Source organism: Aulonocara sp. 'chitande type north' Nkhata Bay, linkage group LG17 (assembly GCF_057382095.1).
Source record: "Aulonocara sp. 'chitande type north' Nkhata Bay isolate Kocher_YH1m ecotype deep benthic linkage group LG17, A_spYH_male_GT1.1, whole genome shotgun sequence".
In the NCBI taxonomy this organism is placed as follows: domain Eukaryota; kingdom Metazoa; phylum Chordata; class Actinopteri; order Cichliformes; family Cichlidae; genus Aulonocara; species Aulonocara sp. 'chitande type north' Nkhata Bay.
In genome coordinates, this window is record NC_141360.1 from 19,472,595 (window position 1) to 19,491,087 (window position 18,493).

Below are 18,493 nucleotides of genomic sequence, written 5' to 3' on the forward strand. Positions count from 1 at the left end.
GCTTCGAGATCATCAAATAAACATTTTGGATCCTTGGCCAGGAAGCTTCCCAAACTTCACATCAAGAATCTTTGCTTAGCACTGTAATATTTACTATAGTGGACTTAAATCATATATTATACTGACTCTCCTGTAAGTGTTTGAAACTGGATTTCTTACCATTGTTCTTCACTAGATCACAAACACGTACAAAAAAAGCTAGATAAAAACTGAAACAGCAAAATGTATATAAAACACTAAATATGTGGCACTGCGAAAAACCTTTGGTCATGACTGCATAAAAATAAACTTTAATACTCTGTGTTTCTGCTTGTGGCCTTCATTGGGGCCATCATAAATATAACAAACATCATATACATCTAACCAGAAGCATACTTACCTTATTACCCTTTGAAATGTTGCCTGTAATGTGTTTTATGATGACCCTGATGAAGTCCACAACCTCAACATTTGTAGTAAAGCTGTTTATTATGCAACAGGTGCTTCAGAGCTGCTGTCAACAGCGCTTGGCAGAAAGTGATCATCTGCTCAGTTTCAGGAATGATTTTGACTCCTAAAGAATCGTGGCTAAAAGATGAGCCTGGCATCAAATGTAGATAAAAAAAGAGACCTTTGCTCTGACTTCAGGGAGCAGCCACTGATCACACATGCTGACGTGAGTCTTGAAAGTTTACCCAGAATGCACTTTTAAAGTTTTATTCAGTGAATTATCATTAAACAGATCAAACATCCATGGTTTCAAATTTTGTTCCTGTTGCTCTGAATCTAGATAATAACAATAAATTGGTGCAGTTTATTCAAGTAATGATTTATCTCATGATACTGAAGCTCAAATGATTCAAGTTTTTAACAGAGCTTAAATGAGTTTTTCAGCACTTGAAATTTCATTTGGATATTCGCCATACTTACAAAAGTATCATCAAGTCTAAACCCAATCCTATGAACTCAGTCACTGATCAAATAGTGTGATGTATATTGTGGTTGAACTCATGACAGGCACATGATCAGGTATGTGGTAGTTAATGTGCTAACAAGTTACCTCATATTCCTGAGACTGTGAGGCAGTTTTGCTGACCTGGTGATTAAACCCTGAAATTTTTTAAATGAGATGCTTTCCTTTCCTCTTAGCAGGACATTTGAGTCCCGTCCACCTTGCTTGTAATTTTACAGTCCTGCTTTCACTTCCACATCTCCCACAGATACATTCATTAGATAAGACGAGAGTGATCCACACTTTATTAAATCAGCAAGAGGTTTTAGAAAAGCTGTTACTCTGAAATAGGAAGTGTACTCTGTAATCCGAGGCCTCACATCCTCATTGAACTTTCTCCTTCTGAAAGCTTTTGAGAAATCTTGCATTTTCTGATGTTTGAAACCTGAAACTGGGGCTGATGTTTCATGAATAAAATCTCAATAATAATAATGATAATAATGATAAAGCAATAATAATATTGTAAAAAGTTATTATCAACAGAACACTGAGATGTAAAAATTATAAATCCCAGAGTAATTTTCTTGTTTATATGCTACTGCTGCTACTTTCATGAAATTAATAAAATTCAAAGTTGCTTTTGGGGCGACCACAGGTTATCTGCCTCCATCTTGGCCTATCCCTATCATTTTTCTCCATCACCTCTTCATGTACTTCATTCTGCCTGGCAGCTCCATGTCTATCCACTGTTTCTTGTCTGCTGTTGCCCATCTCAACCTTGCATCTCTAAGGCATAAAACATTAAAATGCAAATCAAAAATAGAAAAATGCAACATGTAAACTTTATAGGGTGTGAAGAAACTGAGAAAACCTGAAATCAGATGCTATAGGTAAAAAGTGTAAAATTCCAAAATTTAGAAAGAAAATTTAGAATCAAAAGTGCTGTAAAATCTATCACATTATGTAGGTTTATTTACAATATCAGATTTCACACTTTTTAATAATCCACATAATGGTTTTTTTGTGTGAAAATCAAATAAAAGTGTCAGATTCATCTATATCTGTGATTATGGTGGGTTTCTGGTGAAAATGTGTTTCTTCTGATGTTTTATGGCATTACATAGACTTGGATTTTTAAGACATGTTGTGATGCAGCGATTTAACAAACAAAGGTGATTAAAAGCTTTTTACCAAATGACTGAATTTGGTATAAAAAAGCAGATATAGTACATAATGATTTCCTGAGCCCCCCTTGCCTTGTGCCACCTGATGTAAAACCCCTGGAAACGCCCCTGCCGTTGGATGATATTGGGGCCCTGTTTTGTGGGGCCCCTGTCCGTGTGATAAAGTAGTCCCGCGGGAATGTGGGGTTAACGTCTGTGTTCGGGGGTGGGGTTCTGTGGGGGTTCGAAGTCGGTTCTGCGGGACGTTTCCGTGTTGTGAGCGTACCAGCGGCTGTGAGGCGGAACAACAATAGAAAGCCGGGCAGCGAGGTGGCGGTGGAGGCGGAGGCTGGAGAAGGGGGGCAGCTTCCTCACAGCGGAAGGAGACGACGGAGCTCCTGCAGGACAATGTGAGACACCGAGAGTTTATCCGACGCAGTTAGCGAGCAGCCAGCCGGGATGGAAGCGGGCACGGTGTAATGCGAACCGGAGCCGAACATCGACCTGAATATTCTGGGAAATCCGCTTTTTTTTTAGCCAAGGAAGCGGCCGCAGCAATGGGAATACTCCGCTGACGAGCCGCCGCGGCTGGGCCGAGAATCGGGAGAAAGATGGGTGTCGCGCTGCGGAGTCTGTTGTTGTGTAGTTTTTGTTTTCTCATACGAGGTGAGTTTGTGTCCACACTGTGACTTTTACCCACACGTCCCCTCGCGTAAAAGACGCGAAAAAGTGCTGTTAGCAGCCCAGGGGAGCTTTTTCCCTTCTCTGTGGATGTTTGGAGCTCGGCCTCCGGGTCGGATTTCTCCCGAGTGGAGCGAGCTAGCTTAGCCTGCTGCTGCTGGAGGAGAAACCACAAACAGCCCTGTTAGCTGGAAAATACCCCACCAGAGACTACTCACAGCACCGCCAGCTTCCCTTCCAGCGCACCCCTTTGTCTCGGGAATATGTATTTGGCGCAGTTGGTCGCTCCTGGTTGTGTTTTGTAACTTAAAAACAGGCTGGATCGGGCTCAACAGCAGTTAGCATAACAAATGCTAGGGAGCGAGCTGGTTAGCATCAGGGAGCTAATAGCTAATAAACCATCTACATGGAAAAATAACTTTATTGATAACAATGAACAGAATAAAGAAAAGCAAGGCCAATAAATGTACAGTATTACACACAAAACAGCAGCTACACGGCTGGACACGTGTGAGAAATGAATGTATTTGTATAAATCTGACAGTAAAGAAACAATAAAACTGCAAAAAAAAAGGAAAAAAAAACCCCTCTAAACTCGGATTACAATGAAAGCGAACTGCTAGCTGGATCTAAAGGATGTAAAGAATGAGTCCGAGGCGGATCTCTTTAGAAAAGTAAACCGAATAAAGTAAATTCAAGAAGGTGTCATCGCCATTAAAAATGCTCCGTTAAATTTAGTTTAGTGTTTGCTACACAGCACGGCTGTGCAATAGAGCAGAAATACTATATCACAGCAACTGAACAGGGCTAACTTTATTTGTGTAGTACATCTCACACTTACGATATCATACAGATCATCATCTTGGTCTGAGGAGCTCCTGATAATATCCAGTAAACACTAGAGGATGAAAAATAAAACCCATAAAGCCATCTTATGTAAAGAAAGTTTATAGGTCAGTGAGAGACATTCATTTATCATATCACATATTCATTACACAGATTTCAGTGTCAAACTGTTACCCAATAATTATGTGTGTTAAACATTTGTAAAACAAATATTTTTAAATATCAGGTTTATCTGCTATGTATTTAGTTATTTTCCCCATATTTTTGCTATCAAATTACACCAGAAATGGACAATCAGATAAATATTCAAAATGCTGTCTTTATCCTATATTTGGTAATTTCTTTTGTTGCAACAGTTTAAAAAACGGTGATGATAATAATGTCCTTAATGTATAATTTATTATATATTAAGGATAAAATGAGACCAAAGCACAAATGTAAGGTGTAAGTGTCTTTTAAATGAGCATTTCTGGATCTTCAGTACCAGAACAAATGCTTAACAGTTGGTTAAATTCAGATTGCAGCAAGAATTCAAAGTCCAACACTGAGTGGGATTAACAGATATAAGATTTGGAGCTGCATGTTTGTCAGTCTTTGTTGTGGAGACACTGGTGTTGTTATCACTTTGTGGGATGGTGATTGGGGCGTATTTGATTAGTTTTTATCTTGTTTCTTGTCTTCTATGACTTGTTTCTATAGACTCTGCATCTGGGATGAATGAACATTGATTCACTGTACATCAGGAATATAAAAGACAGAAAAAGTGGGAATTAAAATATATTTATTTGAAATAAACAAGTTGTACCAACGCAACGGAAAACACTCATTTAAACTCAGATTATTAATAAAGGCTATATATAAAAAATGTGATTAAAAGCAATTGATAATGAGCGAGGAATTATAGAAAAAAATTGCTAGAAAGACAATTTTCTGCGCAAGTTCTAGGCCAGCACTCACTATAAAGGACATGAATCTAATATTAATGTTTTTTTAATAACATCTTTAAAACATTATGAACAGAATAAAACTAAACTAAAGAACCTAAACTCGTTATAAAATGAGTTTAAGTTGAGGATTAAAAATATTAATGAAGCAATGACGTATGTAGATCACAGAGGCTTCAGAGTGTTCACGTTGCTCTTTGCTGTGCTGCGGTTCAGCACTAGAGCCAAGTTTAAAAAAGCTGGGTTTAACTAATCCCACCACCTGCACCTGCATTCTCGAGTTTCTTTTTCTGACTCACGACTTAAATGGGACGCGGTGGTAAGGCAGCCTGATGATTGGGTGGTTATTGATCAGATCATACACATACCGGAGTCATTATATATTCTGCCTGAAGTTTCTCCATCAATTCCCTTTTTGATTATTCATGAGTTTTGTTTAGGTTTCAGCTTCATTTAAACTTTATATTTAAATGTGAGTATGAATGAAAGAAAAACAGGGTAAGTAAAATTATTGCAGGTGACTCGTGCAAATCTCCACTATTGTGAAAATATGGCAACACATATGGGTACAGATCCTGTAAATAAGTCCAGCTCTTTGCTGAGTTAGAAGAGTTAAAATGATCATACAGTAACTTTTCACGGTCAAACCCATGAACTGATCAGACGAGCGTCTGTTCACTGTGTGGATGATGACCTCACCAAGCGGCTGAGATGTCGTAGTTCAGGTTGTCTGTTTAACCTTTTCTGCCAAGGATAATTTAAGTGCAGTTTTTTGACACCTCACTGTAAACCAGACATTCCCAAACTTCAGACCGCCCAGTTTGAGTTTAAAAATCTTTGTGGTTCTCCCAAACCTTCAATCGCAGCTCAGATCATCACATGCACTGAAAATGAAGGATTTTGTTTGTTCTTTCATTGATTCATTTTGATCTTCTGATTATTTTTCAAAAAGTCTGCCAGATCAAACGTGTTGAGCTACACGCTCTTAACCTCTTGAGAATAAGAGACGGCAGAAAGTCACTTTACTTAACAAATTAAGTTCTTTCCAACTGATGTTGCGATATAAGATGGGTTCAGGCTCAAAAGCAACTCAGAAAAGTAAGTCTAATAGTATTAAACCCCATTCGCTCAGTTTCTTTTTTAGACGTAAACTTATCAGATTGAAATTTGAGGCTGACAGTTTTGTCTTTACCTCACGCGTGGTTGCTCACAGTCCGTGTACTACCTGCAGCTTTCAGCTGTGTCTAAAGTGTCTTGATTATTTTGGGCTCTGATGTTGGACATTTGTCTCTATTTGTAGAACGATCAGTCAGTCAGTGAAGACGCGCTCAGCAGATTAATGGAGGTAAACATCAGCTCTGTGTGCAGTCAGCGAGTCCCAAGAGTCGGATTTCCTCATGTTTCCTCCTGGAACGGTTCGGCTTGTAAGCAGCCTGGAGGGACCTGAAATTGAAGTTTTGATGTCTTGGTTCAGTAAATATTTGGAGAAGGAAACCCCCCTCCACCCCCACCCCCTTCGAGTGGAGTGAAAACAGGCCAGCAGGCAGCGGGTGCCGTGGGGCTCATGGTCGCCTCGATGTGTCAGATTGTGGGTTGGGCTCAGAGCCAGGATGCCGCTGAGAGTCTCTGGCTGCTCGTCAGCACGCCGTGTCATGCTTGGACTGCGCTGCTCGCTTTGAGAGCTCGTTCTGCTTCAGTCAGGTTGTTGAACAGAAAACATCAAGGCTAAAGGGGGAGGCATGGCTGCTGAGAAGATGGCGGGCCTCTTATTGGACCATATTTCCACAGCGTGGGTAACACTTTTTCTGCTGCTGGGACAGAGCTGGTTCTGCATTAGTGTTTGTTGGGAACCAGTCCGCATTTCAAGAGGTTCAAGAGATGACTATCACAGAACAGTGCTGTCTCAGATGTCATGGTGGACACAATGTGTGGGCTGGGTCTGCAGTCACTGGTGACGTTCTTAAAGAAGATCCTCCATAGCCGTGTTCTGCTGGTGTTGCATTTTTTTTTTTTTTGCACAAACACCAACCGTTTTTGGTGGAGACATGCAGACAGTCCCACGTTTGGCACTGGATCCGGATCTTTTCCCAGATGCAGATCTGTAGTGCTGCTGGAGCTGCTTAAGAGTCCAGAGTCCAGTCTACATTTTGACAGTTTAAAAAGGATTATATAACAATTCTAGATGAAGTTTGGATAATTTCCATGGAAAGCAAATCATAGTGGAGATGACTGATGTATTTCTCCTGAAATCACTGATTCTAGTTGCTCTAACCTCATGCTCAGGTAGCACCTGACGGTTGGCACTGGGATCAATCAGAGCCAGTTCTAGATTAAGCACCAGCATTGTGTTAAAGGAAAAGAAGCACGATTCAATTCAATTTTCAATTCAATTTATTTTATTTATTTATATAGCGCCAAATCACAACAGTCGCCTCAATGCACGTTATATTGTAAAGTAGACCCTAAAATAATACATTCAGAGAAAAAAACCCCAACAATTATGACCCCCTATGAGCAAGCACTTTGGCGCAGTGGGAAGGAAAAACTCCCTTTTAACCGGATGAATCCTCTGGCAGAACCAGGCTCATCTGCTGCGAACGGTTGTAGTGAGAGAAAGAAGACAGGATGACGGACATGCTGTGGAAGAAAGCCAGAGATTAATAACAAGTGTGATTCAGCAGAGAGGTCTATTAACACATGTTGAGTGAGAAAGGTGACTGAAAATGAAATACTCAATGCGTCATGGGAATCCCCCAGCAGCCTACACCTATTGCAGCATAACTAAGGGAGGATTCAGGGTCACCTGATCCAGCCCTAACTATATGCTTTAGCAAAAAGGCAAGTTTTAAGCCTAATCTTAAGAGCAGAGATAGTGTCTGTTTCCCAAATTCAAACTAGAAGCTGGTTTCACAGAAGAGGTGCCTGAAAACTGAAGGCTCTCTCTCCCATTCTACCTTTAAATATTCTAGGAATACAGCATGGCTGCTGCTTTCTGAAACATCTGTTGTTTACATCCAAACGGTGGAGGTTCAGGGCAGTTTCATGAGGCATTATGTTGTAAAACTATGTTTATGTCTTTGTTTTTTTTGATATGTGCAATCCTAATGATATTTCCGTGTCTTCCAGGTGAGCCTCTATTACTATATGCGAATAGGCGAGATCTTCGGCTCGTGGATGCGGCACATGAGAAGGCTAACGCCACGGTGGTGGTTGGAGGGTTGGAGGACGCCGCAGCTGTGGACTATGTCTTCTCCAAGGGCCTCATCTACTGGAGTGATGTGAGCGAGGAGGCCATCAAACGCACCTTCTTCAACCAGTCGGGGGCTAGTGCATTGGAGACGGTGGTATCAGGTCTGGCCTCCCCAGATGGACTGGCGTGTGATTGGTTAGGGAGTAAACTTTACTGGACAGACTCAGAAACCAATCGGATTGAAGTGGCTGAGCTGGACGGATCGTTGAGGAAGGTTCTGTTCTGGCAGGAGCTGGACCAGCCGAGAGCCATCGCCCTGGATCCAGAACGAGGGTGAGTCTGATCATCTGGCTGGTTTCCGGCCTGCAGGAGAAGAATGTCAGGATGTAGCTGGTGGTTTGGTTCCGAGTTGATCCTTGATCCATTTGAAGGTTACTGAGAGGTTTGGCAGATGATGTTACACTACTCTGATCTGCTTCTTTCCAGCTCTGTTTTTGTTCTTGGAGCTTTGTATGATTCCTAGTTCAAACTAATAATAATTTCTTCTGTCTGAAAAAGGCATTTTTGGTTCTTCCCCTTTAGGCCAAAATGTTAGCAGCTGGTCTTTGGGGGGGGGGGGTTGGGTCAACACTTGAGGATTTTTTTTGTTATCTCTCTTTTGTGGGAGGGGGTGATTCATTGTCCTCTTGGGGAGGACATGTTGATAGTAGAGATGGTATGATACCACTTTTTTATGACCGATAACGATATCATAAATTTGGATATCTGCCGATACCGATATGAATCCGATATAGTGTTTTTCTTAATGAATAAAACTTTGTTGTTTTGTTTAATATCGTGCTGCATTTTGTGCAAGTTCACACTCAAGTTTTAAAAAACAAAACACCAAAGCTATTGTGTTATACCTGTATGCAAAAAATACACTGCACCCAAAATATTTCATAGTTCAGCAGTACTGATCTATCTAATTTACTTAAACCTACACCATCATCCCTATTCTGGTAATTTAAAGAGTACTTAGCAGAAATATTAAACAACCTAACTAACGGGGTTGTAAACTGCCAGCAAAAAAAATAGGCAACCACCCCCCCCACCCTCCGCCTTGTGATGCTTAATCGACGCAATCAACTTAAATTCAATGCATGTGTAAAAAAAAAAAAAAAAAAATGCACAGAAATCAATTATTTTTTATTTCACAATAAAGCTCAAGATCCTGTTGAGACTTTTCAAAATAAACTGAATCACGTGAAAGATGCACAGTGTTTACAGATGAGAAGCAAAAAAGAGCCGTCAGGTGCTAAAAAATAAACCTTAGACTCAAACGTTAAAACAGGCTTTTCCTCGCAGCACGCTGTGTAATAAATACACACAAAGAAAACAGCGGCCGTTACAACTTATGTCTAAAAATGTATAGTTTCATGCATCAGTTAAAACACTCGACTCCAGGTACGCGACGCCCAGCTGGAAACACTTCACGCAATTTGAGCTGCCAGAGATTCACAGAATTTAGAGAAAATGTTACATTTTTGTGATTTATATCGTTATCGGACAATAGATGTCTTAATATCGGGATATGAGATTTTGGTCATATCGCACAGCCCTAGTAGAAAGTAATATTAAATAATTCTAATTTTTGTTTCTGTTGTTTAGCTGCTGGTTTCCTCTTTCTGGTGCAAAATGGGCCAAAAACTAACAAGGGAGACGGGAGTCGCAACAGAAAAGCCGATCAGCCAATCATTGATCAGTTTCATGATTGAAGTAGCAACAGGAGAGGGGGAGAGAAGAGGCAGTCGCTCCATATATTGGTTGTTAAGCTTAACGTGGGAATGCTTTACAAACATTCTGAGATGTTTGTAAAGCACACTTGCTTTACTTCTCTCTGGGATAACTTTCTCGGAGATGAAATGCTGGTTTGGTAGTGAGGCTCCAAATGCTCAACCAGACCGGCGACAGGTCTCGCACGCCACAGCCGCTCTATCACTTGACGCATACTGCTCGGACTTGCTAAGGTTATGAGCTGAGTTATGCCATGTCGCAAGTTTTGTGAGGCGCTTTCGTGATATTTAATGGATTGGATTAAATTTTTTATTTCTCTCCGATATCCGATCCAGTAATTTAGGTCAGTATCGGACCGATACCGATATGTAATATCGGATCGTTCCATCCCTAGTTGATAGTCCAATAATCTCACACTTGACATTAGAATTCCACCTTTAATGGACAGCTTCCTTTTACAACAACCGAAAAGCCCACACACAAAACTTCTGCCCCCTTTTCCCAAATGTGTGCAGCCATGCCTCCCCCAGGACACTTGCGCAGTAAGTTACATACATCCTAACAGAATGATGCATCGTAGTGATGCTCTTAGTTGTTAGTGTGTTACTAATTACTTATTGTTCTTTTCTTATTGTATTTAAGACAATGTGACTAAGACAATAAATTAAGAGGCGTCCCCACTACAGTCTAAAGGTAAGGGAACAACATGCAGGGAGTGGCAGTGCTAGCTGGTTGGTAGCTGAGCTTTGAAAATAAGAACAAGAAGATTGTCCAGTAATATTTTCATTGCTTTGTCTCAGATGGATTAAAAAATACAAATAAAATGCAGGATATCTGGTGGGACATGCTTATCTAGGGCTGGGCGATATAGACCAAAATTCACATCTCGATATTTTTTAGCTGGATGGTGATATATAATTAGGGCTGCCACAAGCGATTATTTTGATAGTCGACTAGTCACCGGTTATTTTTGCGATTAGTCGACTAATCAGATCATGCATCTATTGGATGTAAAAAGTACAGCTTATTGCATCAGCATGCATCTGCGCTTATATAACTATCATTAGCTTACAGCTTGAAGTGTTTAAGGTATGTGCTAACTAAAAATAAAGAGCAGATGATAGTTTATTAAACTTTTAATGAAATTTGCAGATTGTCTCAGTGGAGTTTAATGAACTCAGCCGTCTGCTCCTTGCTATCTAAAATATAACAGGACACTGGAGTAAATTGTCGACCATCTCACACTTCGGTTTAATCAGTTTTCTGTTTGACGTTTATTCAGCTATGTGAAAACTGTAACTTTAATCTCAGCCAAACGGATTTACTCAGGAACAAATAAAACTTTGAAAAAAGCCAAACAATAACAGTTTTAAGTTATCTAAGTGCCTTATATATCATGTTTAACCTGAGTAGCAAAAGACCGTGGGGGGTTTGAAAACGATTTGTCGGGAGTCCGCTGTTCTCGCCGGCTCTAGTGAGCCTTGAACCCGGCTAGCTATCGGGCTGGTGGGTAACAGATGTCTCCGAAAACATCGCAGCACTTTTACAAATATGTGATATCTTGATAAACTGAGCAGATATTTGAAGTTTACACAGCTACATTATTGCCTGAAAATATGGTAAAAGTTTATTTTGTTACCCAGAAAGAGTAATATTAAAACTAAGTAGCTGCCGCTATTGTTGGAAACTGAAATTGGCTGAGCCGTGCTATGAATTCTGGGATAAGTTGGGCCACAAAGGATTCACCCGACCCATCCTTCATATCTGGGGGAAAGTAGGACGCATTTGTCGGCTGCATTTGCAGAAGTCTTCGAATTTGGAAAGCCTTCGTTGCGTCGCTGTAACGTAATTGAGCTTCAAATGCATCCTCCGCTGGCATCCTTGTACATGCAGTGCTGCCATCTTCTGTTTCAGACTGTTATTACACTGTTAAATCCTACTACTTATTCCTCCATCTTTCATGATCTTACAAGGCTTTAAACGGCGCGTCAACTATTAAATTTGTCGTTGACGATTTTGATAGTCGATCTAATCGTGGCAGCCCTATATGTAATATGTATTAAGGTTGTGTGGTATGTAAAAATTTTACAACCAACAATCGTCAGTCCAGTAACTAACGATATGCGATATAATCGCGAATGCGCAAGCTTTTTGATGGGCGGAGCAATGTAATAATGCACGGACTGATTTGTGCATTTAGAGTAGAGATGGCACGATACCACTTTTTTATGTCCGATACCGATATCATAAATTTGGATATCTGCCGATACCGATATGAATCCGATATAGTGTTTTTTAATCAACAAAACTTGTTTTTTTTTAATATCTTGCTGCATTTTGTATAAGTTCATACTCAAGTTTAAAACAACAACTACACTAAAGCTATTCTGTTATACCTGTATGCAAAAAAAAAAGTTTCATAGTTCAGCAATACTGATCAATCTAATAAACTTAAACCTACACCATCCTCCCTATTCTGGTATTTTAAAGAGTACTTAGCATAAATATTAAGCAACCTAACTAATAGGGTTCCAACTCCCAGCAACAAAAATAAATAAATAAGAAATGGGGAACCACCCCTCACGCTCCACCTCATGATGTTTAATCGACGTAATCAACCTTAATTTGATGCAGTGTGAAAAAAAATGCACAGAAATCAATTATTTTTCAAGAAATATTAAATAGATTCAACATCTTTCTTCAACAAAATTGCAGACTGCACAGATGGTACCTTCCCAAAGGAAAAAGTACTATAGCTTACTAGGGTATATATATTAGACTTAATAGTTACTATATACAGTAATTGACTTCTATTCATTTTACATCAAATTAAAACTTTGGGTGTCAGATAATTATTTATTAAAAGGTAGACATTTTAAATGAGAATAAGAAAGAAAAGTATGTCTTTGTGCCCCCTTTTCCCTGTTAATGCCCTATCGGCCCCCCTGGCTAAACTTTGCTAGATCCGCCCCTGCACAGTTACCAGCGTCAGCTACGTAGAAAAAGATCCTGGTGTAGAAAGTAATATTAAATAAATTCTAACAACAGCTTATCAAGCTTAAACGTGCTGCTGTTGTTCAGCCGCTGGTTTCCTCTTTCTGGTGCAAAGTGGGCCAAAAACAAACAAAAGAGACTGACTCGCGACAGAAAAGCCGATCAGCTGATCATTAAGCAGTTTCATGATTGAAGTAGCAGCAGGAGACGCAGTCGCTTGTTAAGCTTAACGCAGGAATGCTTTACATTCAGAGATGGACTTACACACTTGCTTTACTTCTCTCGGGATAACTTTGTCGGAGATGAAATGCCGGGTTGCTAGCGAAGCTCCAAATGCTATCCAGACCACCGACAGGTCCTACATGCCACAGCCGCTCTATCACGTGATGCATACTGCTCCGATGTGCTAACGTTCTGAGGTGAGTTACGGCGTGTTGCAAGTTTTGTGAGGTGCTTTCGTGATATTTAATGGATCGGATTACATTTTTTATTTTTCTCCGATATCCGATCCAGTAATTTAGGTCAGTATCGGACCGATACGTAATATCGGATCGGTCCATCTCTAATTTAGAGCACAGAAGAAGTCCAAACATGGATGAACTAATTGCCAAATTGCACACTGGAGGAGAAGGCGCAGATAGAAATGGACTATTACCTCAGTGTGGAGGCTGTAGACGGAGAAGATGATCCACTGGCTTGGTGGAAAATGCATGAAAAACGTTTCACATTGATGTCACACATATAGCTGTGTATACCAGCCACAAGCACACTTTAGAACGCGTTTTCAGGACCGCTGGTAATATTGTTAAACAAATTGCTAAAACCTGATAAAGTAAATGTGCTTCTCCCTGTCAAATACATTTTGGTGTATTTATTTGAGATGCACCAAATAGCAGAAAAGACTTCACTTTACACCAGAGATTTTTTTTTTTTTTTTTTTTCCATGTTCCCTGGAAGAGACGTTTTGATTTTTGACTTATGTGTTGTTAGGTCGAGGTCGACAGAAAAACACTGGACCGGCCTGTTAACACGGCTTCAGTTGTCCCGTGCTATAATACGGTTCACCTTTTGCGGCCTCGCTGTTTCACAGATTTTTTTCATGTTCTTTTGCATGTTTTTTTTTTTTTTTTCTTACAGCACATTGTGTTCTGCGTCCTGATTGGCTGTAGACCAGCGGTCCCCAACCTTTTTTGCGCCACGGACCGGTTTATGCCCGACAATATTTTCATGGACCGGCCTTCAAGGTGTTGCGGATAAATACAATAAAATAAAACTAGTACCGGTACCGAAAAAAAAAAGAGAATTTATTCATAACACACATGAAAAGACCAAGGAAAACCGAGTAAACGATAACAAAATAACGCTGAAAACCGATAAAAACCCTGAAAACCATACATTTCACACCTGAGCCTCAACTCTCGCGGCCCGGTACCAAACGACTTACGAACCGGGGGTTGGGGACCACTGCTGTAGAAAGTTGGCTACTTCTTGGATTTCACCTATCGCGGGTTATTTTTAGAATGTAACTCCTGCTATAAACGAAGGACCACTGTATAGTGGAAAAAAATATGCCAGTTGCTCTTTTTTTCCCTCCTCACCATTGTGGTTTTTTATTTAATTAAAATGTTTCGTTCTCTTTTTTTTTTTTTTTTTTTTTTTTTTTTTTTAACATAGTCAAAACTGTGATCGACCATAGGCTGAGGCTATCGTCAGCCTATCGTCAATAGTTGCCCAACCTTATTATGTATCTCGATATATGTATATATATATTTTTTACCCCATATGTAAGGGTTAAAAAGACAGTTCTTAGTCAAACCCAGGGCTCTAGACTAACTATTGCCATGGTTGCGCTGGTGCGCCTAACTTTTTTTTCTTTTCTTATGTGCACCAGCACAAGAGTTAGGCGCACCCAAATTTTTCAGCTGCATCGCTTAACATTGCACTTTCACATGTTCACTTTTTTTTTTTTTTTTTTTTTTTTAATTGCTGTCCATACAGACAAGATTGATTTGTAAATGATTAACTAAGAATCTTGTCAAAACAAATTTCTTTATTTGGAGCGCAGTTCTACAGGAAAGATAAGCTATTGAAAAAGTGCTTGTGCTTAAAGTGCTTTGGCAATGTTAAACTTAATGAACTGCTTGCTGCTGCCTGCCCCTGAAAGGCAGTGGAGAGAGGGGGACAGTTGGGCAGTGCATTTATCGTGACATATAATGTGTTTCCTGGATACACTGTGTTTTTTAAGTATTTCAATTCAAAGTCACAAATGCAGTATTGCTGGCCATGGTCTTTCCACACTCACGATAGTAAATGCAGTGCATCATATTCTCAGCTTTACTCTATCTTAGCCAGGGAAACTGCTCAAGCCACTGTCTTTGAAATGTATACACTTTCCCCCTTTTACTTTCAGTGCGCTCTGGCTCGGAGTCGATCGTTTGTGGCTCATTATCTGATGCCGTCTCCGGACCAGTGTTAGACATAACCTGAGAGGTTTATGGCTCCGTGTCATAGGACTGGCTATGAATTTCAGATGGATCAGGCTTTACTTCACAAAAAAGTTATCAATCTTTCTTTTCATCTTTTCTTATTACCCACAGCTACATCCACTTCTCTCGGGCCTAGGCTACTCACTAGGGCTGGGTATCGTCACTGATTTCTATAATCCATTCGATTCTGATTCACAAGATCCCAATTCGATTCGGTCCCCGATTCGATTCCCTGTTCAATTCGATTCAGTTTTGAGTCACAAATATTATAATTCTGATCACTGATCAGTACTGACACTTGTGAGACTTCATCAGAAGTGTAAGCATCACAGCAGATGCCTCTTTGTCAAAGTAACTGAGGATAAAACACAGATAAACATGAAGGAGATTTTCCTAGCATGGCTTTTATAGCAGGTAACTGTCTTGAAAGTGCAGTAGAACAAAAACGGAAGAAAAGCATGAACTTTGAACATTACCTGATTTTGCTGAAGTAAACCAAAGCAAAGTTACATAGGCTTTATTAGAGACACAGCTGAGAGTTTTGCAATTTAGCTTCATTTTAAAAAGTTTACATTTCTTCTGCATTGAACAGCAGAATTGAGGCTTTCTTGTCAGAGGTCATTTTTGGGAAGGAAAAAAACCCAGCAGTAAACGTTAGACTAGTGGGTAATAAGCGAACAAATAATGCAGAAAACGGAGATTTGAGATGGGAAACTGTTCTTGAAGTGAGAGAGAGAGAGAGCTGTGCAGGAAGTGTGAGCTTTATCATGGTGGAAGCAAAACGGCAAAAGTAAGAGGGAATTGATGACGATGTTTATCAAATGTGAAGTGTAGTTTGGATCTTTTGTTGCTGGTTCAGTGAATTTTTGCTGGAGAGTGACAAAACCTGCAGCACCTAGTCACCTCTGTCTATCCCCCTGCACTGGCTGACAGGATATGTGGACCACGGCCAATCAGAGAGGTCTCCCCTGACTATCTCTGATTGGTTTAGACCACAATATGTGCATAATCTGTGGCTGTTGTTGAACACACACGGAGACAGAATTTTTTATTTATTTATTTATTTATTTTTACTCGAATGCCTGGTCGCAACTAGGATTTTTATTATTATTATTATTATTTTTTTTTTTAGTCGCACCATTGAGAAATTAGGTCCCATGTGTGATCAAACCAAATTGGTTGCACTCTAGAGCCCTGAGAGCTACGTGTCCCAGATATCACAAAGGGACTTTTATTAACATACAGCTGTAGATGTATATCATCTAGTACTTTGTGCAAAAAATGGGATGGCGACCTTGTCTTTAGCGATATGATAGGCCCCTGCTTTAGTCATCCTACTTCTTACTTTTTCTCTCGTATGGCACAGCACGAGTATATGAGTTTTGCAAGATGGTTTGTTTCCAGGCAAGAGGCTGGGAAGACTTTGCGCTCTGGTATACAGCACGCAGTTTCACACACTCTTCATACTGCACTTTTAGACATTGTTGTAAATGGTGGGAAAGATTAGTAGTGTGCAAACCTTTTGTCGGGACACTTTTTCTTCTTTTTCTTTTTAAGGATCATTTAAAAACTGGTGGATGTGAGTTTTTTTTCCTGTGTATTTCTATTTTTGGCACCCACTAAAGAGCAAAAGGAAAATGAAAAATACTAATAATCTGCTGATTTGTTAATTGTATAGTTATTTGCTTAAATGTAATCGACATTTTGTTTATCAGGTAGTCAGTCGTGGCAGGAAGAAGCAGATTTCTGTTAAATATGTTAAGCATCAGAGCCCCATTTGAGCCAGGAAGGACTCTGCTACTCCCAGGGTGTGAAATAATGTAGTTTTCTGAAAGTTTCATTTACCCACAAAGTGTCCTGCGTTGGCGTCGGTGAGACGGGGCTGTTGCCCTTGGACCGTCTCATTTTGCAATGTACAAGATTACAACTGTGGCCTAAACCCAAACCACAAGCCTTTCCTAAACCTAACCAGCAACTGAAAGTGGAAGTACAAAAAGATGAAGTGTAAAACACAAAGGTCCAAACGGGACACAGACTGTGGTCTTCAGGGTGATGTGCCTGTGAGTTTACTGCAGAATTTAATAAAAATAGAAAATAATAAAAATTATTTAACAAAAGCTTGTTTGGAAATAATTCCCACTTTAGTCTAAAACAGACGACAATTAGCAGTTTCTTGCTTGAAAGGTGATTTTTATTGATTTAAATTGTTAAAATGGGTTTTACGGCTCTTTCAAACTCTCCTGTGTTCCTGAAGTTTGATGTTTCTGCCTGAGCATCTTCCACCTGCTGATCCTAATTCATCGCCAAAGCTCGCGGCCTCGACACTGTCATGGCCAGCACTCACTCCTCTTCCTGTCCTTCATCATCTCTTTCCCTCTCCCAGTGCTGCCAGCGTCTTCCTCTTGGGAGAGGTTGGATTACGATGTAAATCCATTAGGGTGCAGATAAAAGAGGCCTGTAATGTATTCATTAGTTTTATTTAAATCCGGGCCCGTCGCGCTGCCTCTCACCGTCTTCCCTTCTCTTCTCTCTTGGGTTTCTATTCATGGAAACTCTTCCCGCTCGCTGTTTGATCCACCGCTGTGTTGGAGATAAAAGTCTCGCCGAGCCGCTGGCACATGCAGGAGGCTGATCCCTCTCTGATACTTCACTCTGAGCTCCACTCTTGTTTTTGTCTGGTTTGTTTTTGAGTTGTTTGTCTGATGAAACCGGGTTATTGGAGTACTCTGCCAACAACTGTTCACTTTGCCTTTGGCTCCGAAGCCTCACCTGGATATTAACAGAAAACTACGAGTGTTCATCTGTTTATTTTCAGCGGTGTCAGAGCATTTCAAGATTCTTCAGAGCAGAGTTTACACTGTGTACCTGAGCTTCAGAGTAATGTTAGGGAAGATGACCTGGATATGATGAAGCTAACAGTGTCAGAAACATGCTGTGCCACCCAGTTACAGCTAACCGGCCGTTACTGTAACGACCCACGTGCTGACTGTTAGTTCTGACCATGAGTGAAGTTTGTTGTGCTCAGAGCTCTTCACTCGCTAATGTTTAGAGACCTACGTTTCTGAGGTTAGCTAGTGTTGCTCACTGATGATGCTAGCAGTAGAGGAGAGGCATCCTTTGGATTTTAAATTCATCCAGAGTCTTTCACATAAAAGTCTGCAGGCTGTTTGAGGCCTCCAGAGAGTCAAGGAACATCTCAGTTTTTAAGTTATGCTACAGTCTGTTCAAACATTGAATATCAAAAGCATTTAATCTGGGAAAAGGTTACCCAGCATGTTTAAAACCCAGAGTAATTTATAAAAGACTATTGCAGAATCCAGTGAACAGGACAGGTGATTATTTAAAAGTCTGTACACCTCGTTCACAGATGGTAATCGGCTGGTTTTGTGACTAAAGCTGAATATTTTCCTTCATCCTCTTTCTGCTGCTGTGAACACAGACAGCCACATGTTGAGAAAACTGATCATGTCAAGATTTGATAA

The 18,493-nt window shown here is 40.2% G+C and overlaps 1 protein-coding gene across 4 annotated transcripts in view; it reads left to right on the forward strand.

Annotated features, from left to right (window-relative positions):
- Positions 1-2,448: 2,448 nt before the first annotated feature.
- The window catches only part of lrp6 (low density lipoprotein receptor-related protein 6), a 45,910-nt gene continuing 29,865 nt past the window's right edge, over positions 2,449-18,493 (forward strand). For all 4 annotated transcript variants that reach the window (XM_086270412.1, XM_086270414.1, XM_086270413.1 and 1 more), the window contains exons 1-2: positions 2,449-2,760; positions 7,692-8,088. In XM_086270412.1, coding sequence (XP_086126538.1) covers positions 2,706-2,760; positions 7,692-8,088 — 452 coding nt within the window. In that variant the 5' untranslated portion in view covers positions 2,449-2,705. The remainder of the gene's footprint in view (positions 2,761-7,691; positions 8,089-18,493) is intronic.